At 43.1% G+C, this 22,937-nt stretch overlaps 1 protein-coding gene across 1 annotated transcript in view; it reads right to left on the bottom strand.

The window, feature by feature from the left end:
• Positions 1-22,937, bottom strand: part of CACNA1C (calcium voltage-gated channel subunit alpha1 C) — a 1,426,303-nt gene that overhangs the window by 1,234,659 nt on the left and 168,707 nt on the right. The window contains 1 exon segment of the mRNA XM_053719677.1: positions 7,228-7,333. Coding sequence (XP_053575652.1) covers positions 7,228-7,333 — 106 coding nt within the window.

Raw genomic sequence — 22,937 nt, 5'->3', positions numbered from 1 at the left:
CGCCTCCCAGTTCTCTACCCATGGGATATGGATTGCTGAGAGATGGCAAGAGTGATCCTCCGCCCATCGGATTATTTTGGTTACCTCCATCATCTCTAGAGAACTATGTGTTCCTCCTTGATGATTGATATAGGTTACAGTCGTGATGTTGTCTGACTGAAATCTTATGAATTTGGCCGCAGCTAGCTGAGGCCATGCCTGAAGCGCATTGAATATCGCTTTCAGTTCTAGAAGATTCCTCCCGAGACCATAAGCCCTGTGCTTTCAGGGATCTCCAGACTGCACACCAGCCTAGCAGGCTGGCATCTGTCGTTACTATGAGCCACTCTGGCCTGCGGAAACACATTCCCTGAGACAGGTGGTCCTGAGACAACCACCAGAGAAGAGAATCTCTGGTCTCTTGGTCCAGATGCAGTTGAGGAGATAAATCTGCATAATCCCCATTCCACTGTTTGAGCATGCATAGTTGCAGTGGTCTGAGGTGTAGGTGGGCATAAGGAACTATGTCCATTGCCGCTACCATGAGTCGGATTACCTCCATACACTGAGCCACTGATGGCCGAGGAATGGAATGAAGAGCTCGCCAACAAGGCCGGTGCCTATTGCGACAGTTTTGGGGGGGCGGCAAATTGTCACAACTGCATATTTTTATTTTATTTATTTTTTTCCTGTAAATTTAAAAAACTTTTTTTTTCGTTATGCGGTCACGTGACCCGGCTTTTTGCCGAGGTCACATGACGTTTCTGTTACTTCCGCCGCCCGCCTTCCTGTCCCAGAGACTGTTGCCAACTTGCTGCACATGGATGGAGGGAGACACGCACGTGCGCACGTGATCTCCCTCCCAGGGCAGTGAGGAGCGGCTGTGAGGATCGTACGCACTGAGGACGCATGATCACAGCAGAGCAGACAGTGTGAGTGGGATCGTCGCAGATTGGACAGGAGTTGACAGTCACCGGAGGCCGGAGCGGAGAGGACTGGTGAGGAGGGAGGGGGCCAGCAGGGCAGGGGTGGCCAGGCGGGAGAACTGATGAGGAGGGGGCCGGTGATATAGTGTAAAAGAGTCTAAGATCGTAGACTTGATAGTAAGACCGTGACGACTCACTGGAAAAGCAATGTTTAGTTCCTGGCTGGTAATCATGATCAATGTTTTGTGTAAAAAAGTGACTAATTTTCTTTTAAGCCTGACTACCTACCCCAGCAGGAAATCTCATAGTAGCAGCCATGAAATCCGTGCTCGCAAAGCATCTGTTATTTTGGGCAGTAACAGTTGTTTTAAATAGTCTTTGTCTTTGTCACACAATAAATGCATGGCCATTGACTCGGTGCTGATAAATGCATACTAGGCATTCACAGTCCCCCAGATAAACTGTTCATGTGGCAGTGCTTATTTTATTTCAGTAGAACTGGGTTGGGACTTGGGATTATAGTTTCCTGTTGTTTAACATAACATCTAATTCTGTTGCTGTCATCTTTTGATAGCATGTTTATTGTAGTTATTGTCTATTTCGTTTATAAGATGCCATTTTATATGTAAATATTAAAGAGCACAAGCTTCAGTTTCAGGACTGTTTAAATTGCTCAGTTTTATGGAAAACTTTGAAAACCCAATTGCACCATAGCAGAATTTTAAGTGCCTAGGGCAGCACAAAACCTAAATATGCCCCTGATTAAAAGTTTTGATTTTCTGACCTCCGTCAGAAATATTTTCATTTCTACCGAGTCTATCAGAGTCCCTAGGAAGGAAACTCTTGTGAGAGGGACGAGAGAACTCTTTTTATGTTCACCTTCCATCCGTGAGATCTCAGAAAAGCCAATACGATGTCCGTGTGAGACTTGGCTTGCTGGAAAGTCGACGCCTGAATTAAGATGTCGTCTAGATAAGGCGCCACTGCTATACCCTGCGGTCTTAGAACCGCCAAAAGGGACCCTAGCACCTTTGTGAAAATTCTGGGAGCCGTGGCCAACCCGAAAGGAAGGGCAACAAACTGGTAATGCCTGTCCAGAAAGGCGAATCTGAAGAATTGATGATGATCTCTGTGAATAGGGATGTGTAGATACGCATCCTTTAAATCCACGGTAGTCATATATTGACCCTACTGGATCAGAGGAAGAATAGTCCGAATAGTCTCCATCTTGAAAGATGGTACTCTAAGGAATTTGCTTAGAATTTTGAGATCCAAGATCGGTCTGAAAGTTCCCTCTTTTTCGGGAACCACAAACAGGTTGGAGTAAAAACCTAGCCCTTGTTCCGCTCTTGGAACTGGGCGGATCACTCCCATGGTATGTAGGTCATCTACACAGCGTAAGAACGCCTCTCTCTTTGAGAAATGTGAAATCTCCCCCTTGGGGGGAGTCTTTGAAGTCCAGAAGATATCCTTGGGACACAATTTCTAAAGACCAGGAATCGTGAACATCTCTTGCCCAAGCCTGAGCGAAGAGAGAGAGTCTGCCCCCTACTAGATCCGTTCCCGGGTCGGGGGCTACCCCTTCATGCTGTCTTAGAGGCAGCAGCAGGCTTCTTGGCCTGTTTACCTTTGTTCCAAGTCTGGTTAGGTCTCCAGACTGACTTGGATTGGACAGAATTCCCCTCTTGCTTTGCTGCAGGGGAAGCTGAAGCAGGACCTTTGAAGTTCCGAAAGGAACGAAAATTATTTTGTTTGGTCCTCATCTTATTTGTTTTATCCTGAGGGAGGACATGGCCTTTCCCTCCAGTGATGTCTGAAATAATTTCTTTCAGTGTAGGCCCGAATAGGGTCTTTCCTTTGAAAGGGATGTTCAACAACTTAGATTTTGATGACACATCAGCAGACCAGGACTTAAGCCATAACGCCCTGCGTGCTAAAATGGCAAAACCTGAATTCTTTGCCGCTAATTTAGCCATTTGGAAAACGGCATCTGTAATGAACGAATTAGCCAACTTAAGGCCCTTAATTCTATCCATAATATCCTCTAATGGAGTCTCCACCTGGAGAGCCTCTTCTAGAGCCTCAAACCAGAAAGCAGCCGCAGTAGTTACAGGAACAATGCATGCAATAGGTTGGAGAAGAAAACCTTGATGAACAAAAATTTTCTTTAGGAGACCCTTGTATTTTTTATCCATAGGATCTTTGAAAGCACAACTGTCTTCGATAGGTATAGTTGTACGCTTAGCAAGAGTAGAAATAGATCCCTCCACCTTAGGAACAATCTGCCACGAGTCCTGTATGGTGTCAGATATGGGAAACATTTTCTTAAAAACAGGAGGGAGAGCGAACGGAATACCTGGTCTATCCCACTCCTTAGTAACAATAGTGACAATCCTCTTAGGGACTGGAAAAACATCAGTGTAAACAGGGACCTCTAAGTATCTGTCCATTTTACACAATTTCTCTGGGACCACTATAGGGTCACAATCGTCTAGAGTAGCTAATACCTCCTTGAGCAATAAGCGAAGGTGTTCAAGCTTAAATTTAAAGGCCATCATATCAGAATCTGTCTGAGGGAGCGTCTTTCCTGAATCAGAAATCTCTCCCTCAGATAACAAATCCCTTACCCCTACTTCAGAACATTGTGAGGGTATATCGGATACGGCTACTAAAGCATCAGACGGCTCAGCATTTGCTCTTAACCCAGAGCTGTCACGCTTTCCTTGTAAACCAGGCAGTTTAGAGAAAACCTCTGTGAGGGTTTTATTCATAACTATGGCCATGTCTTGTAAAGTAAATTAATTTGACGCATTAGAGGTACTTGGCGTCACTTGTGCGGGCGTTACTGGTTGTGACACTTGGGGAGAGCTAGATGCTAACCCCTCATTTCCTTCTAACTGAGAATCATCTATTGCAATATTTTTAAGTGCTAAAATATGCTCTTTATAATTTATAGACATATTAGTGCAAGTGGGACACATTCTAAGAGGGGGTTCCACAATGGCTTCTAAACACATAGAACAAGGATTTTCCTTGGTGTCAGACATGTTAAACAGGCTAGTAATGAAACAAACAAGCTTGGAAAACACTTTAATCAAAGAAAATAACACTTTAAACAAAAACGGTACTGTGCCTTTAAGAGAAAAAAAGCTGCACAAACTCTGCAAAACAGTGTAAAAAAGCAGTAAACAAAACAAAATTTTTACAGTAGCATCATAAAGCCTTAGTAACTTTGCACCACTATGCAAATAAACAATTAACCCCTTAATGTAAAAACCGGATTGAAAAAACTTCAAAACCGGTAAAATAACGTTCAGCACCTTGCCACAGCTCTGCTGTAGCGCCTACCTGCCCTTTAGGAACGATTTGTGGGGAAAAAAACCTCTTTACAGCCCTCAAATACAGCAGGAATCTCTGGAGAAGTAGCTGGATGCTTCTGAGGTAAATAAACTGTAAATAGGCCCCTCCCACCTCACTCGATGTTATGGGGCCTAAAAGAAACACCACAGAGTGTTTCTTAAACTAGCCATGTGGGTTAATAACCCTTAAACAAGCCATAAAGACCACTTAAAGTCCCTCAAAAAACGTTTTATTTGTAATTAAACCAAAATGTTTTTTCCTATTAGTGTCACCAGTAACTATGAGCCCTTTATGCAAGCTTGGATTCCTCTTTTACTAAATACAGCTTACCTTTCCCTCATGGGAATATTGCCAGCCTTTTCTAGAAATAACACAGTCTGTCTAGAAAAAAATAGACTGAACATACCTTAATGCAGTTTAGCCTGCAAACTGTTCCCCCAACTGAAGTTTTCCTGTACTCTTCAGCCCTTGTGAGAACAGCAGTGGATCTTAGTTACATTATAAAATGCTAAGATCATCAACCTCCTTGCAGAAATCTTCATCCCTTTTCTGCCAGAGAGTAAATAGTACACACCGGTACCATTTAAAATAACAAACTTTTGCTTGAGAAAATAAAAACTAACATTTTTGTCACAACACTCCCTTTGCCCTTCCTAGCAGTTAAGCAGGCAGAGAGAATGACTGGGGGTGGAGCTAAGGGAGGAGCTATATGGACAGCTCTGCTGTGGGTGCTCTCTCTGCCACTTCCTGTAGGGAAGGAGAATATCCCATAAGTATGGATGAATCCGTGGACTCGATACATCTTACAAGAGAAACATATATTATTAATATACATAAACTATAGGACTTTTTAAAAGTGCCGTCTTTATTTAAGCCAACAAAAAAGTTCATGATTCTCATGTTTGCAAGCTGATTTTAACTTTGTATAATGTTCATTGTATTATGTGTCTTGTTTTATTGTCTCCTGTTGCTTACGTTACCTGGGAGGACATTAGTTAAATATATACAGCTGTAACATTTAAAATGTAGCAGCCTTTCCCTCTTTTAAACAGTCTCGGCTTATCAGGTATTGAGTGGGTTATTACTTTAGTTATTGCCTGTGAATTATACAGGCCACTGTCATTGTCACTTTCACCTATGTTGCATTCAATGCAGACAGACAAGCACAATGCACGTAATCATCGTAGTCACACTCTGCTTGTAGGAGACAGCAGCTTCATAAATACTTATGTGCCTGGCAGTGTCTAAGGATGAGTCACATTTTGTTATTCTGGACCTAAAGTCTGACATTTCAACAAAAAAAGTCTCAGCCAAAAGAAGTCTCAGCGATCTCCAGTATAAGATAAGGAAACCAATAAAAAATAAGATTATCCTTGTTGGTAGGTTAAAGTGAAGATCCATTTTGATAAATTAGTGCCCATTTTTTAATAAACCTATTAAAAACAATGGCACTTTAATTCATCAAAATTGACATTTCACTGTTTTCTTCAAACACTTACCTTTTAATCCTGGCAGCCGCTCCGGCACTTCCTCCGCCCGTCGCAGGCCGTCTTTGCGGGTCCAAAATTACGAATCCAGCTTCTTCCAATCACAGCGTTGCATCAGGCCAAGATTCCCCCGGGGGGAAGCTGTGATTTGAGGAAGCCTGATTCGGAGCGGCATTCAGGATTAACAGGTACGTTTTTGAAGAAAACAGTGAAATGTCAATATTGATTAATTAAAGTGCCCTTGTTTTTAATAGGTTTATTAAAAAACGGGCACTAATTCATCAAAATGGACCTTCACTTTAACTACTGATAGGTTAAAGGGACAGTCTATTCAAAATTAAACTTTCATTATTCAGATAGGACATGTAATTTTAATTAACTTTTCAATTTACTTTTATCATCAAATTTGCTTTTTTCTCTTGGTATTCTTAGTTGAAACTAAACCTAGGTAGGCTCATATGCTAATTTCTAAGCCCTTGAGGGCTGCCTCTAATCACAGGCTTTTTAAATTGCTTTTCAAAACAAAAGACTTGATAGTTCATGTGGGCCATTTACCATCACTAAAAATAAAGGTCACATTCAATCATCAGTTTAAAAAAAATGGATGAAAAGGCGCCTTTATTTCACCATGGCTTTACTGCTTAACAAAGCGGCGATCTGATGGCCCACGGCACTGCTCATTTTTCAACAAGGTGACGTTTAAAAGGGACATGAAACCCAAAAACTTTCTTGATTCAGATAAAGCATACAATGTTAAACAACTTTCTAATTTACTTCTATTATCTAATTTTCTTCATTCTCGTGAACGGCAGCTCTGGAGCGTTCATGTGTCTGGAGCATTATATTGCAGTTGTTTTGCAAGAATGTTATCCCTTTGCAAGAGCACTAGATGGCATCACTATTTCCTGTCATGTAATGTTCCAGACACCTACCTAAGAATCTCTTCAACAAACGATAAAATGGAAAAAAGCAAATTTGATAATAGAAGTAAATTGGAAACTAATTTTAAAATGCTATGCTCTGTCTGAATCACAAGACATTTTTTGGGTTTCATATCCCTTTCAGGTTCAAGAATTGGCATTTAGACTTATCATCAAATATATAAAAAATAAAAATAGAAATACAAAGGATTTTGAGTTAACCCTTGCTACGTGGATCTAAATATCAGAGGTGGGCATTGTAAAAATGCTGAAAAAATGCTCACCTGAAATAGTATCATAGGAAGCATAATCAACAAGTGCAGTGGCAAGATAAAGACTAAATTCATATATTTTTCGCAAGAATTCCCAACTGACAATCACAAACAGTTCTTAAGGTACATCACTATTTGAAGCTGCATAGTTATGTAGTGGTAACTTCCAAAGTATTTTTGACTGTAACTTTATTGGCAGCTCACAGTGAACACATTAACAGTGATCCCATCAAATTATATCATGCACATAGGCTAACAGCATAGCTCTTGCTGGGACACTTACCAGGTTGGAGTTTGTAGCATTGGAGTCATCCTCTGGGAAAGGGATGTAGACGGCTAAGGCCACACAGTTGGCGAAAATAGTCAGCAAAATAATGATTTCAAATGGTCTGAAGGAGGAGTTAAGGAAAACAGCTCATGAAGGGACATTAGACAGATACTTTCTCTAATTTTAAGGTTATAAGAACACTTTTTTTTAAAAAGAATTGTATCAAATTAATATTCAAGATAATACAAATCATAAGGCAAACTTTGATACTGTATTTTTTTAAAGGAAGAAAAATTTTGATTTTGTAAAACATCAGGAATTTCACACTGTGCCTCCCATTCTATGGAATCTCTCAACACTGTGCAAAATGCTAATTGCAATATATACAGGTAGAAAAGCCTTTATCCAAACTGCATCTTTAAAATGGAAAATAGAAGAAAGAGAGGGGCGCCCCTCTCTTTCTTCTATTTTACAGTTTATCCATTATCTTCTGTGAAGAGGAGTGCAGCCATCATTCACACTGAGGACATATCTGATTTTTTGCATTTTTGCACTATCACAGTGACTTTCAACATGGGACTTTGATATAAATGTATGTTAATAGGTACAAGTGTCATATAGTGAATGAGCTGTGTATGTTGTTTTTTTTTGTTTGTTTGTTTGTTTTTGTATAGTGTATATATAGTATATGCGCCCTCTCTTATCTTTGATATTTCTGATCTTTAACATGGGACAGTTTGGAGAGGGGATGAAACCAAGTGTTAACAACATCATATGTCATTTAGGTAATATTTACATGTGATAATACAGCTTATACATGTAAGCTAAAGGTCGTTTTATACAATTTGTAATACTTTTGTATACATTGTACTATCAGAAAAATAATACAGTACTGTAATAAGAAAGGTAATATTTGTTAAATAAATATAGACCAAATCAAAGACACAGGCAGAGAAGATTTTGACTTACAAGATTTTTGAATTCCAGAATTGGGGACTGTACCTTGTGTATGTGTGTGTGTAAATATATATATAATTTATTTTTATTTTTTGCATAGATAAATTACTTTTTGCCAGTGCTAAGGTGTAAACTATTAAAAGAATTGGTAAATTATTATTCTATAGCACTTGTATAATATATTGTGTAAATTCTCTACGGAATAAGATTGGGATCTGAGAAGTTTCTCACTTGAAAGAAGACTGTCACCTTTCTGTTTATTTGTTGTGTAAAATAATCTGCATTGCAAAAGGTCTGCATGCAAAATACATTTTTTTTAAACATTTAAACTGTCATTTTGTTATCAAAATGTGCATTGTTTTGCTATCCAGAGACGTGCCATTTTTAATATGATTTGCTTATCTCTTCTTCAGTTAGGGACAAATATATTTGGGCTACTGCAGAGATATAACAATTGCTGTTTAAACTGTAGCAGTTACGTTTCTGAAGTCTGGAGTATACTCTTATAAATCTCACTGAATTTACCCCCCCCCCCCCCACAATTTTATGAGTTAAATTACAGGAAAATGGATAGAGATATAATTTTGAAAGTATATTACAAAGTTTTTATCACTACGCATAATTAAACATTTTGGGCTAGATTACGAGTGGAGCAGTAATTACTGTTCCCGCTTGTACGCTAACTCCGCTAGAAATAAGCTTTTTATGTGTGTCTGGTAGCTCTCGTATTACAAGTTGAAAGTAAAAAGTTCTCACTTGCGAGCTAACCTGACGCGCATAAAATTTTGAATATCGCAACCGCGTTAACGTATTCCCCCTATAGACTTCAAATAAAAATGGAAAAAAACACCATACGCACGTAAACCGATCGCATTTTCTCAAATGCGCTAATCCGACATGAAAATATTAACATTTCACATTCCAATGTTCTTCACATAGAATAATATGTTTTATTTATTAATACATATTTCCATATATATCCGATTATATTTTGGTAATATATATATATATATATATCTATAAATACATGATTATATATACTAGGGGTCCACAAGAGGCCCATACCTATCATTTTGGGGATAACATTCTTATAGCTGCTTAATTTTATTGTCCTAAAAACTGAGGTACTGCATTATGTGCTTTATTTCTTTATACAGACTACTTTATTCTGGGACATTCCTACATTCTAGAATTTCACATCACCCTATAACAACTCTAATAGAATGTCATATCTTGTAATATTTTTGCTGTTCTTTGACACTAGTACATTTTGATGCATGATAAGTTTGAAAACTGTAATACATTTTTTAATCAGCTTAACCGATTGGCAGAGCTCAGCGGGATCTCAAACTATTCCCATTGGCGGCTTTGGTGGGAAAATTGGCTCCTGACTGCACGTGTAGTCTCCTCAATCAGCTTGTGATTGCATGTGTAGTCAGTGAGTGGGACAGCAGTGCGGGCAGTAGTCAGTCGGACACGCAGAGCTCTGAGGGCGTCAGCTTAAATGATGAGCTCAAGACAGAAGTCAAAGTGTGTTTTTTTTTTTGCAGCTAGCTCCCAGTAGTGCATTGCTGCTCCTGCTCTTGATAGATGGATAGGAAGTAGAAGCTTAAAAATGCTTGATGATGAAATGCGAGTATCTTTATCTAATATTCCAGCAAATATTCAGAAACTGTGTTCATCCCATCAACCTCATACATCCCATTAAAATATTAAGTAGCTATTGGTGTTATTAAACTTTTTTTAATTCTTGCACATACATAATGTTACTTATAAATACATTTTGTTACTATATCATTTATGTATGTGTCCGTATCTCTTAAAACAAATTAGTTTAACCTCCTGTTTGCTAGTACAACTGAATTACTGTGTCGCAAAATGATGTAGGTCTAAAAAGTGTGTCGCCAACATGAAAAGTTTGGAAAGCTCTGATATATAGGTATAGATATATACAGATATATATTAGAATATCTATTTCAAAATAAATAGAACATATTCTGCTATGTGAAGAACATTGGAATGTAAAATATTTACAGTAAATACATGGTTAAACACTTTATTAAATATGAATATTGCATAGATATGCTTTAATATGTTTTCATCTACTTGACTGCAAAGGGCTCCAAAGCACTTACAGTATATGCCGTATCTCACAAAAGTAAGTACAACCCTCACATTTTTGTAAATATTTTATTATATCTTTTCATGTGACAACACTGAAGAAATGACACTTTGCTACAATGTAAAGTGTACAGCCTGTATAACAGTGTAAATTTGCTGTCCCCTCAAAATCACTCAACACACAGCCATTAATGTCTAAACTGTTGGCAACAAAAGTGAGTACACCCCTAAGTGGAAATGTCCAAATTGGGCCCGATTAGCCATTTTCCCTCCCCGGTGTCATGTGACTCGTTAGTGTTACAAGGTCTCAGGTGTGAATGGGGAGCAGGTGTGTTAAATTTGGTATTATCGCTCTCATCCTCTCTCATACTGGTCACTGGAAGTTCAACATGGCACCTCATGGCAAAGAACTCTCTGAGGATATGAAAAAAAGAATTGTTGCTCTACATAAAGATGGCCTAGGCTATACGAAGATTGCCAAGACCCTGAAACTGAGCTGCAGCACGGTGGGCAAGACCATATAGCGGTTTCACAGGACAGGTTCCACTCAGAACAGGCCTCGCCATGTTCGACCATAGAATTTGAGTGCACATGCTCAGCCTCTCTTTCCAGAGGTTGTCTTTGGGAAATAGACGTACGAGTGCTGCCAGCATTGCTGCAGAGGTTGAAAGGGTGGGGGGTAAGCCTGCCAGTGCTCACACCATACGCCGCACACTGCATCAAATTGGTCTGCATGGCTGTCGTCCAAGAAGGAAGCCTCTTCTATAGATGATGCACAACAAAGCCTGCAAACAGTTTGCTGAAGACAAGCAGACTAAGGACATGGATTACTGGAACCATATCCTGTGGTCCGATGAGATCAAGATAAACTTATTTGGTTCAGATGGTGTCAAGCGTGTGTGGCGGCAACCAGGTGAGGAGTACAAAGACAAGTGTGTCTTGCTTACAATCAAGCATGGTGGTGGGAGTGTCATGGTCTGAGCCTGCATGAGTGCTGCCAGCACTGGGGAGCTACAGTTCATTGAGGGAACCATGAATGCCAACATGTACTGTGACATACTGGAGCAGAGTATGATCCCCTCCCTTCAGAGACTGGGCCGCAGGGCAGTATTCCAACATGATAAAAAAAAAAACACACATCCAAGACAACCACTGCCTTGCTAAAGAAGCTGAGGGTAAAGGTGATGGACTGGCCAAGCATGTCTCCAGACCTAAACCCTATTGAGCATCTGTGGGGCATCCTCAAATAGAATGTGGGGGAGCTCAAGGTCTCTAACATCCACCAGCTCCGTGATGTCGTCATGGAGGAGTAGAAGAGGACTCCAGTGGCAACCTGTGAAGCTCTGGTGAACTCCATGCCCAAGAGGGTTAAGGCAGTGCTGGAAAATAATGGTGGCCACACAAAATATTGACACTTAGGACTCAATTTGGACATTTCCACTTAGAGGTGTACTCACTTTTGTTGCCAAAGGTTTAGACATCAATGGCTGTGTGTTGAGTTATTTTGAGGGGACAGCAAATTTACACTGTTATACAGGCTGTACACTCACTACTTTACATTGTAGCAAAGTGTAATTTCTTCAGTGTTGTCACATGAAAAGATATAAAATATATGTACTCACTTTTGTGAGATATTGTATATATATATATATATATACTAGTCCTAAAGCCCGTGTACACGGGCCAATTTTTGCAGTACAGCGGTTCCACCCCTCGCTCTCTCTCTATCCCCCCTCTCTTCTGCTCTCTCTCTCCCCCCTCTCTTTTGCTCTCTCTCTCCCCCTCTCTTTTCCTCCCTCTTTTGCGCTCTTTCTCCCCCTCTCTTTGCGCTCTCCCCCCTTTCTTTTGCTCTCTCTCTCCCCCTCTCTTATGTTCTCTCTATTCCTCTCTTTTGCTCTCTCTACCCCCCTCTTTTGCTCTCTCTCTCCCTCTCTTTTGCTCTCACTATCCCCCTCTTTTGCTCTCTCTCCCCCTCTTTTTTGCTCTATCTCTCCCTCTCTTTTGCTCTCTCCCCTCCCTTTTGCTCTCTCTATCCCCCTCTTTTGCTCTCTCCCTCCCTCCTCTTTTGCTCTCTCTATCCCTCCTCTCTTTTGCTCTCTCTCCTTTTTTTAACTCTCTTTCCCTCCTCTCTTTTGCTGTCTCTCTCTCCCTCTCTTTTGCTCTTTTCCTCCCCCATCTCTTGTGCTCTCTCTACCCCTCTCTTATGCTCTCTCTTTCCCCTCTCTTACCACTCTCTCTCTTACCACTTTTGCACTCTCCCCCTCTCTTTTGCTCTCTCTCCCCCCCTCTGTTTTGCTCTCTCTCCCTCTCTTTTGCTCTCTTATCTCCCCTCTTTTGATCTCTCTCTCCCCTTTCTTTTGCTCTCCCTCCCCATCTCTTTTGTTGCCTCTCCCTCTCTTTTGCTGTCTCTATATCCCCTCTTTTGATCTCTATCTCCCCTTTCTTTTGCTCTACCTCCCCCTCTCCTTTTCTCTCTCTATCTACCCTCTTTTGATCTCTCTCTACCCTTTCTTTTGCTCTCCCTCTCCCTTGCTGTCTCTCTCCCTCTTTTTTGCTCTCTCTCTATCTCCCCTCTTTTGATGTCTCTATCCCCTTTCTTTTGCTCTCCCTCCCCCTCTCTTTTGTTGTCTCTCCCTCTCTTTTGCTATCTCTATCTCCCCTCTTTTGATCTCTCTCTCCCTTTTCTTTTGCTCTACCTCCCTCTCTTTTGCTCTTTCTGTCCCCCTCTCTTTTGCTGACTCTCTCCCCTTTCTTTTGCTCTCTCCCTCCTCTCTTTTGCTCTCTCTCCCTCTCTTTTGCTCTCTCTATCCCCTCTCTTTTGCTCTCTCTCCCTCTCTTTTGCTGTCTCTCTCCCCTTTCTTTTGCTCTCTCCCCCTCTCTTTTGCTCTCTCTCCCTCTCTTTTGCTTTCTCTATCTCCCTCTTTTGCTCTCTCTCTCCCCCCTCTTTTGCTCTCTCTCTCCCCTCTCTCTTTTGCTCTCTCTATCCCCCCTCTCTTTTGCTCTCTCTCTCCCCCTCTCTTTTGCTCTCTCTCTCCCCCTCCCTTTTACTCTCTCTCTCTCCCCTCTCGTGTTCTCTCTCCCCCTCTCTTATGTTCTCTCTCCCCTCTCTTATGCTCTCTCTCTTCCCTCTTTTGCGCTCTCCCCCCTCTCTTTTGCTCTCTCTCTCCACTTTCTCCCCCCTCTCTTTTGCTGTCTCTCTCCCTCTCTTTTGTTCTCTCTATCTCCCCTCTTTTGATCTCTCTCTCCCCTTTCTTTTGATCTCTCTCTCCACTTTCTTTTACTCTCCCTCCTTCTCTCTTTTGTTGTCTCTCCCTCTCTTTTGCTGTCTCTATCAACCCTCTTTTGATCTTTCTCTCCCCTTTATTTTGCTCTACCACCCCCTTTCTTTTGCTCTCTCTATCTCCCCCCCTCTCTTTTGCTCTATCTCCCCTCTTTTGATCTCTCTCTCCCCTTTCTTTTGCTCTCCCTCTCCCTCTCTTTTTCCGTCTCTCTCCCTCTCTTTTGCTCTCTCTATCTCTCCTATTTTGATCTCTCTCCCCTTTCTTTTGCTCTCCCCCTCTCTTTTGTTGTCTCTCCCTCTCTTTTGCTGTTTGTATCTCCCCTCTTTTGATCTCTCTCTCCCCTTTCTTTTGCTCTCCCTCCCCCTATCTTTTGCTGTCTCTCTCCCTCTCTTTATCTCCCCTCTTGATCTCTCTCTCCCCTTTCTTTTGCTCTCCCTACCCCCTCTCTTTTGCTGTCTCTCTCCCTCTCGTTTGCTCTCTCTATCCCCCCTCTTTTGAGCACTCCGCACGGCCTTGCACGGCCCTGCCCATGCTTGACCCCGCCCATGCCACACCCGACTCCGTCCATGCAATGCCTGGCCCCGCCCTTGTCCCATCCGTTGCCGCCCAGCCACGCCCACGTTACGCCCGACGGCCCGTCACTACTCACTCTGAGTCTGCAGAGTAGAAGGCCAGGTGTGTTTGTCCTTGCGCGCAGTCTCTACTGCGCATGAAAGCTTCGGACAAACACACTTGGCCTTTTATAGTATAGGATATATATATATATATATATTGTTACAGAAGCATTAGTTATTCTGTTGTGAAGAGCTTATTTCCCAGCAGCAATGCCTGAACCAGCAAGCCAGCGCCTAAGAAGGGCTCCAAGAAAACTGTAACAAGTTTCATTTCATAAAGAGTTAACTCTTTTTTTTCAGCTTTTAGAAACTATTGTCTAATCACCTCTGGAGCCAGACTGCTAATTGATAAGATGAACTTGTAAACTTGTTATCTTAAGTACTGTAATCCTATTGTGGCCTGTCAAAGGACAGTGCTCTCTATCTAAATGTGTGATGGGGGATTTTGTGCTTCCCCCCCTCTCCCCCTGGGAGTGCCCTGTGTGCATGTAACCTTAATAAAAAGCAGGCTGGGCATTCCAGTCCTGAGTTCTTGTTTGACCCTCAATCGCAGCGTTGACTCGTTTTTGTGGGCAGAAGGGTATCCTAGCTGTACTGCAGCTAAGGGAGATTATTCTATATTTGCGAGACTCATATAGAATACTATGGAAAGCAGCTTCTCCCCTCTTTAGCAATAGGGATCCAGGCTACTAAGCGGTCCATCTCTCAGCGAGACTAAGGGTAACCGTAACATTTGGCGGCAGCGGCGGGATTTTCCTGGATTTCCTAGGAGAGGTACAGAACGGATGGAGAGCGCTTACGAAAAATTGAAGCGTACAACCCTAAAGGATTTACTTGAAAGCAGAGGGGGGTACGCCAGCAACCGGCCGAGGAGAGAGCTGATCGCAGAATTGACCGAACTGGATCAGAGCTTCACAATGGCGGAAACACCGACCACGATTAGTGACGAAAAAACCAGGATTGTTCGGGAAAGGCTCTCATTATACGGGCCGAACCCCTCCATGGAATTGGTACAGCAGTTGATGGCGGAGGCGGACGAGGATATACGAGAGACTCGAGCCCACGAACTCAACCTAGCGAACGCACACCGCAATGCTGAAGCCCCGCAGGTAATCATCCCTGTCGAAAATGCTGGGAGGCCCAAGATACCCTATGCGGCATTTCGACCCTTCCTAGAGAGCAAGACAGGGATTGATGAATATTTGGCGGACTTCGAAAGGCAATGTGCCCTGCACCAGATTCCCAACAGAGAGTGGCCCACGATATTGTCTGGGAAACTATCCGGGCGAGCCCTGGAAGCCTTTCGTACTCTGGGTGCTGAGGAAGTGACCACAGTATGAGCTAGTTAAGGAGACACTGTTGCGACGGTACGCTGTAAACTCCGGACACGTATCGCCGACAGTTTCGGGGCACGGAAAAGAAGCCTAACGATACCCATATGGAATGGGCGCACCGAATGCGGAGAGCGGCAAATCACTGGCTGAGCGGAAGTAAAGCGGTGACTGGGGAGGAAATTTTACAATTGTTTCTCTTAGAACATTTTTATAATGGCATGGAACAGCAAGGGAAGGAATGGCTGCGAGACAGGCGGCCTTCTACCTTAGAAGAAGCAGCCAAATTGGCCGATGAACATTATGACTCCCGTCTTCACGAACCCATGAACTACCGAGCTCCAGCACGGGTCGAACCCAGAGAGGTTTACCGTGCACCCCCTCGTGCTGAATTCCGAGCCCCGGTGCCCACAGGGCCCGTCCGACACTCAGGACCACCCAATAACAGCTCTGAGCGTCCCAGACCGACTTGCCACCGATGCAAGCAACCAGGGCATTTCATGGCTAGCTGCCCCCTTAATACGCACCAGACACCCAGGAATTACAATTACCCCTCTGGGTCCTATCGTCCGGCCCGGGCCCTCTGTGTTAACCAAGAGGCCCCTATGGAGGGATATGTGGGGCCGCTTCACGAGGCAGACCCTGTATATGCTGCCTCAGATAACCGCCAGCACCATCGGCAGAGGGTATGGCTCGAGGGGCGATCTACCGAGGGATTGCGAGACACAGGGGCTACTATCACGCTGGTACAGAGTCATTTGGTGCCAGAGCACAAGCGATCCGGACAGACTGTGGCCGTTAGAGTGGCGGGGGGGGATGTGTACAAAATTCCAACAGCTAAAGTGCATCTTGATTGGGGAGCGGGAAAGGGGGCTGTGAACGTGGGCCTAATGGATAATTTACCTGCCGAAGTACTACTGGGCAACGATTTGGGCCCCATGACTTCTGCCTATGCTCCAGTATGCAACAACGAGGCGGACCCAGTGACTACACGGGCCCAAGCCCGGACGGAGCGAGAGCTCTCACCAGTGCGGGAGACACAGGTAAGACCTACCCCCGACCTTGCCTGACAGGTTAGGCCCCCATACCCTGGGACACCCCAGATGCCTTCGAGGCAGAGTCTAAGACTGACCCGACCTTACAAAAGTACCGGGAACGAGCAGAGACCGGAGGGGGCGGGGCAGATAACGAAACATTCTTATGGGAAAAAGGGAAACTATACCGCTGGACAGAGAAAAGGGGACAGCGTAGGCGACAGCTGGTAGTGCCCCACAAATACCGTCAAGAAATCCTCAAAATAGGCCACGACATCCCCTTAGCAGGCCACCTAGCCGTTACCCGTACCCTACACCGCATTACTCACACGTTCTTTTGGCCAGGGGTGCACGCTGACGTTAGAACTTACTGTAACACCTGCGATGTGTGTCAACGAGTAGGAAGGCGAGGCGATCACCCTAAAGCCCAGCTAGTAAATATGCCCATTGTAGAGGAACCCTTCAGCCGGGTTGCTATTGACCTAGTGGGACCACTGGCTACCCCTAGTCCCTCCGGTAAGCGATACATTCTTACCGTAGTGGACTACGCTACCAGGTACCCAGAGGCTGTCGCCCTATCCAACATACAAGCGGATACGGTAGCGAATGCACTAGTACAGGTGTTCTCCCGGGTAGGATTTCCAAAAGAAATCCTATCCGACCGAGGCACCCAATTTACGGCTGAATTGACCCAACAACTCTGGCAGGTTTGCAAAATTAAGTCCCTCCTAAGCTCCCCATACCACCCCCAGACGAACGGGCTGTGTGAGAGGTTCAATGGGGACCCTCAAGCAAATGCTCAAGACGTTCACTCAGGAATACCGAGACTGGGAACGCTTCCTGCCGCACCTCCTATTTGCTTATCGGGAGGTGCCCCAGGAAACGACAGGGTTCTCTCCCTTCGAGTTGCTCTACGGAAGAAAGGTACGGGGACCCCTAAACCTGATCCGGGAGCACTGGGAGGGAGAGATGGAGGCTGACGGTGTCCCAATTGTGCCTTACGTGCTGGAACTCAGGGACCGAATGGAGCAATTAGCCAAATCCGTGCGGGCTAATCTCCAGTTGGCCCAGAGAAGACAGAAAGTATGGTACGATCGGGGGGCCCGAAAGAGAATCTTCACCATAGGACAAAAGGTGTTAGTACTTAAGCCGGTGAAGACAGACAAATTGCAGGCGTCCTGGCAGGGTCCCTACCAGATCGTAGAGAAAAGGGGAGACACCCTCTTATGTGATAGCTAGCTGCCACGACAACAATCTTAGAAAGACATTCCATGTAAACATGCTCAAGGAATATTTTGAGCGACCAGGAGAACGTGACGGCCGTATGTTGTTCCCCTCAGGAAGACCCCGACAGTTTACCCATTCCAGACCTATTAGAAAAGAGCCTCCCCACAGGTATAGTGGCGCAGGTTCAGATAGGGGACCGACTTAGCCCCACTGAAAGGGAGCAGCTCAACCAACTCCTCCAGTCCAAACACCTCACCTTCTCCCCGAAGCCAGGGTACACTACTTTAACCCACCCACCAGGTAGATACTCCGGGACAAGCTCCCTTGCGCCAGGCTCCGTACCGAATCCCCGAAGCAGTTAGGACAGGAATGAAGAAGGAGATCGATGAGATGCTCCAGCTCAGGGTAATTGAGCCCTCCGATAGTCCCTGGGCCTCCCCAGTTGTCTTGGTGCCCAAGAAAGATGGGACCACCCGGTTCTGCGTAGACTATCGGAGGCTCAATGAAAATACCGTGACGGACGCTTACCCTATGCCCAGGGTAGAAGAGCTACTCGATCGTATAGCCAGGGGAAATTACCTGACCACTATTGACCTCTGCAAAGGTTACTGGCAGATTCCCCTGGCCCCGGAGGCTATCCCCAAGTCGGCATTCGTCACCCCATTCGGCTTATATCAGTTTAGGGTAATGCCGTTTGGGATGAAGAATGCCCCAGCTACATTCCAGCGCTTGGTGGATAGGCTCCTGGATGGCTTCCAGAGTTTTGCTTGCGCCTACCTGGACGACATAGCGATCCACAGTGAGTCCTGGGAGGACCACTTAGCTCATGTGGGAATGGTTCTGGATCAGATCCGGGCTGCTGGCCTGACTCTGAAGCCAGAAAAATGCCACTTTGGGATGGCCGAGGTACCAGTACCTGGGTCACCGGGTGGGGTGTGGAAAGCAGCGACCAGAGCCGGCCAAAATAGAAGCTGTCGCCAATTGGCCCACCCCCATCACTAAGACTCAGGTCCTAGCCTTCCTGGGCACGGCAGGGTACTATAGACGGTTCGTACCAGACTACAGCACACTTGCCAAACCCCTGACTGACTTGACCAAGAAGAACTTACCTCGACAGGTCCTGTGGTCTCCCCACTGTGAAACGGCTTTCCAGGCTCTCAAAAATGCTCTAATTAACGCTCCCTTTCTTGGCGGCCCCCAGCCCTTAACAAACGTTTTATCGTCCATACAGATGCTTCCATGTTCGGGCTGGGAGCTGTCCTCAGCCAAGTAGGCGAAGATGGAGGGGAGCATCCAGTTGCCTACATCAGCCGGAAGCTCCTGCCCCGCGAAGTCAGCTATGCAGCGGTCGAAAAGGAGTGTTTGGCTTTGGTGTGGGCATTAAAGAAATTGACTCCCTATTTATATGGTCAGGAGTTCACTCTGGTCACCGACCATAACCCGTTGGTGTGGCTGACCGGGTCTCTGGAGATAACGGCAGGCTATTACGTTGGAGCTTATCGTTGCAAACCTTCAATTTCACCATTACTTACAGACCTGGGAAACAGAATGGCAACGCCGACGGGTTGTCCAGACAAACCGACCTCAGCCCCGCATAACCAGCGGTCTGGACAGCCTTAGTCTGCCCCGAAAAGGGGTCAGACCGTGTCTGCCAGAGTGTTCCACAGAAAGGGAGCAATGTTACAGAAGCATTAGTTATTCTGTTGTGAAGAGCTTATTTCCCAGCAGCAATGCCTGAACCAGCAAGCCAGCGCTAAGAAGGGCTCCCAAGAAAACTTGTAACAAGTTTCATTTCATAAAGAGTTAACTCTTTTTTTTTTCAGCTTTTAGAAACTATTGTCTAATCACCTCTGAGCCAGACTGCTAATTGATAAGATGAACTTGTAACTTGTTATCTTAAGTACTGTAATCCCTATTGTGGCCTGTCAAAGGACAGTGCTCTCTATCTAAATGTGTGATGGGGGATTTTGTGCTTCCCCCCCTCTCCCCCTGGGAGTGCCCTGTGTGCATGTAACCTTAATAAAAGCAGGCTGGGCATTCCAGTCCTGAGTTCTTGTTTGACCCCTCAATCGCAGCGTTTGACTCGTTTTTGTGGGCAGAAGGGTATCCCTAGCTGTACTGCAAGCTAAGGGAGATTATTCTATATTTGCGAGACTCATATAGAATACTATGGAAAGCAGCTTCTCCCCTCTTTAGCAATAGGGATCCAGGCTACTAAGCGGTCCATCTCTCAGCGAGACTAAGGGTAACCGTAACATATATATATATATATGTATGTATACACATGTACAATATACCCACAATCCTCCAGCTCATATGGGTTCATTATTCATGTATTAGTTTTACTATTGTATTGTAACAAAGAGGTGGAGTTTCAGTTCACACATGTAAATTGCATTGTCTTTCAATACTGTCTAAAGGGATCATTTACATAAGACCTTCGCTGCAGAAGCCGATACAGCGTTTAACATTCCACCAGTGGAAAAGAACCATTACCTCCCACCAAAACAAACGCCTCTTTGCAAGACTGACTTCTAGCAGTGATTTCATCCCTTTAGAATATTTTACCTGCAATAGTAATGCATATACCTTTAGAGCTATTGGGGCAATGTTATGCTTACAACATTGGGCCCTTAGAGAGATCAATTGTAAATTAACATTTTAGTACCTTTCTCCCTCACCCCTACTGTGAACTTGATTGCTGCTTACTGTATCTTGTTTACATAGCTTTTCTATATATTTAAAATGACAAATTAAAGGTAAATAAGCAATATGTAAACAACTGAATGCATTCCAGCAGGTAAAATGTATAGTTGGGGAAACGTCAAAGCAGAGTAAAAAAAAATTACAGTACAGTGTCCCTTTAATGTAATTTTGCCTATCAGCAAAGATAATATTATAGTAAAGTTCCATGAGTTTTGTGAGATTCAAGGATCTTGAAGACTGTCTCCTCCCATCTTAAAGGGACATAAAACTGCAAATGTAAAATACTCTAATGCCCTATAAATAGAGTTTCTAACAAGCTGTATTTTACATGCATGGTTGGTATTTGTGGGTGTAGATTAAAGTAGATAATAAAAAATAAATATTTAAATAAAGATCCTATTAAAATTTATGGGAATATAATTTGAAATAAATTATAATTTAAAATCAGTACTATTGATTAAATTTCAGAATAATGCTTTATAATTAATTATGGTAATGTATGCTAATCGGTATGGCTTCTCTTCTTCTTCCAAAAAGGTGGCAACCCTAGCTCTGGGCATTATTAAATGCCTCTATAAATATGTTTAAAGGGACAGGAACCCCAACCATTTTCTTTCATTATTCAGATAGAGCAAGAACTTTCTAATTTGGTTCTATTTTCAAATTTGCTTCATTCTCTTGGAATCCTTTGCTCTTGAGCCTACCTATGTATGCTTTAAAACAAAGGATAACAAGAGAATAAAGCAAATTAGATAATAAAAGTTAAATGGAAAGTTGTTTAAAATCACATTCTCTATCTGATATTTTAATTTCTACTTTACTATTTCTTTAATACTGGCAAAGGGCTGGAGACAACCTGTGAGCCAATCAGGTGCATAGCCACCTATAAACAGCATTAAGTGTATTGCCACTCCAGAGCAGAGTTTTATCGTGTGTTTAACCCCTTGGCACACAGTAGTAAAGTGACCTTGTGGGTTAGAATATTTTGCAACTGCACTTTTAACTCTTTAATGGCTGTGGTCTGTGTCCTTTTTTGCCACAGCTACCTCTATGCACTGTTTATTCAATAGCATATTCCATATTATTGCAAAAGAAAAATATTACCCCAAAGGCAACACAAATATACACTGTAATAGAGAGGGGACTAATGGCAGAGCAGCAATCCTTATGCACGATACACAGACATTGAAGGACAAAGATTAAACAGGTTGCTGAGGGCGTTTGTGGAAATAATCTCTTCACAACGGCTACTCGTTTTGTTGGTTCAGTCATAGGATAACCCACTCCTGCAACCAATATAATTTTCTGTGAGAAATCAGATCTAAACTTTTAATTAAAAACCCTCTAAATAATGTAACAGGATTAGCTGCCTGGATTTTCCCTAACGCTCCCTTACCGAAAAGGTTAAAGCAGAGCTGCTGAGGATTCAGGCTGTGACAAGGAACATCTGCCGTAGACTTTGCTGCTCCCGCCAAGAAGCCCCTCACATGTCAAGCTGGGTGTCAGGCAGGCGCGTGCCAGAATAAACACTCAGTTCCTGCAAAAATCTCCTCATCTCTGTTTTCAGGCTGGGCTTTTACCTTCCTCGCATCTCCACATTCTACTACATGTAAAATATGCCAAATACCTACATACCACAGTAGCTTCTAAGTTTGAAAACTACTGAAAGAACTAGCTATATTCATAACAAGAACTGTATTTTTTTATCCAATGAACAGTAGAATTTCTAAAGCTAGATTTTTACTATGTCTGATGCATATGATATTTGGCGTCTCTTGAGTATTATTATCCCAACAACAGATAGGAAGGCATTCACTTGCATATTTGACGATGCTACAGAATAAATAAAATGTAGTAAAATATTCCAATTGGTACTTAACACTTTTAATTTATTTTTTAATTTTGAGTCTTGGTGGGTGTTATTATTCTAAACTATTGCTTAATAATTTAAAGGGTCATAAAACCACTACCATTTTTTTTCATGATTTAGAGAACAATTTTACAAACAAAAAACAAAAACGTTTTTCTTATCTGTGTATCTCTTCTTTAACAAATAATAAAATGAGTACACAGTAAATTTCATAATAGAATTTAATTGACAACTTTTTTTTAAATTGTGTGTTCTGTCTGTTTCTGAGAAAGAAGCATTTTGTTCTATGTTCCCTTTAAGAGCGAATGATCCAAGAAACTTAAATCTAAATATTTTTTAAAGTTTAAAAATATATATGTATAAATATATATATATATACTGTATATATTAACCCTTTGGCTGCTAAGCCATTTCCCACCTGGGTGCTAAGCTGGATTGAGCTTTTCTTTTTTTTACTTTTTTTAAATATATTTATTTTTTACTTTTTTACATTTTTTTTACAGATCCCCAAGAATTATACCATTGAAAAGGTTAGGCGATTACCTTTCCAACCGTAGTTTGACTGGATTTTCCCTGTTTTGAGG

Source organism: Bombina bombina, chromosome 6 (assembly GCF_027579735.1).
Source record: "Bombina bombina isolate aBomBom1 chromosome 6, aBomBom1.pri, whole genome shotgun sequence".
NCBI lineage: Eukaryota > Metazoa > Chordata > Amphibia > Anura > Bombinatoridae > Bombina > Bombina bombina.
This window is presented reverse-complemented; position numbering and strand designations above follow the sequence as displayed.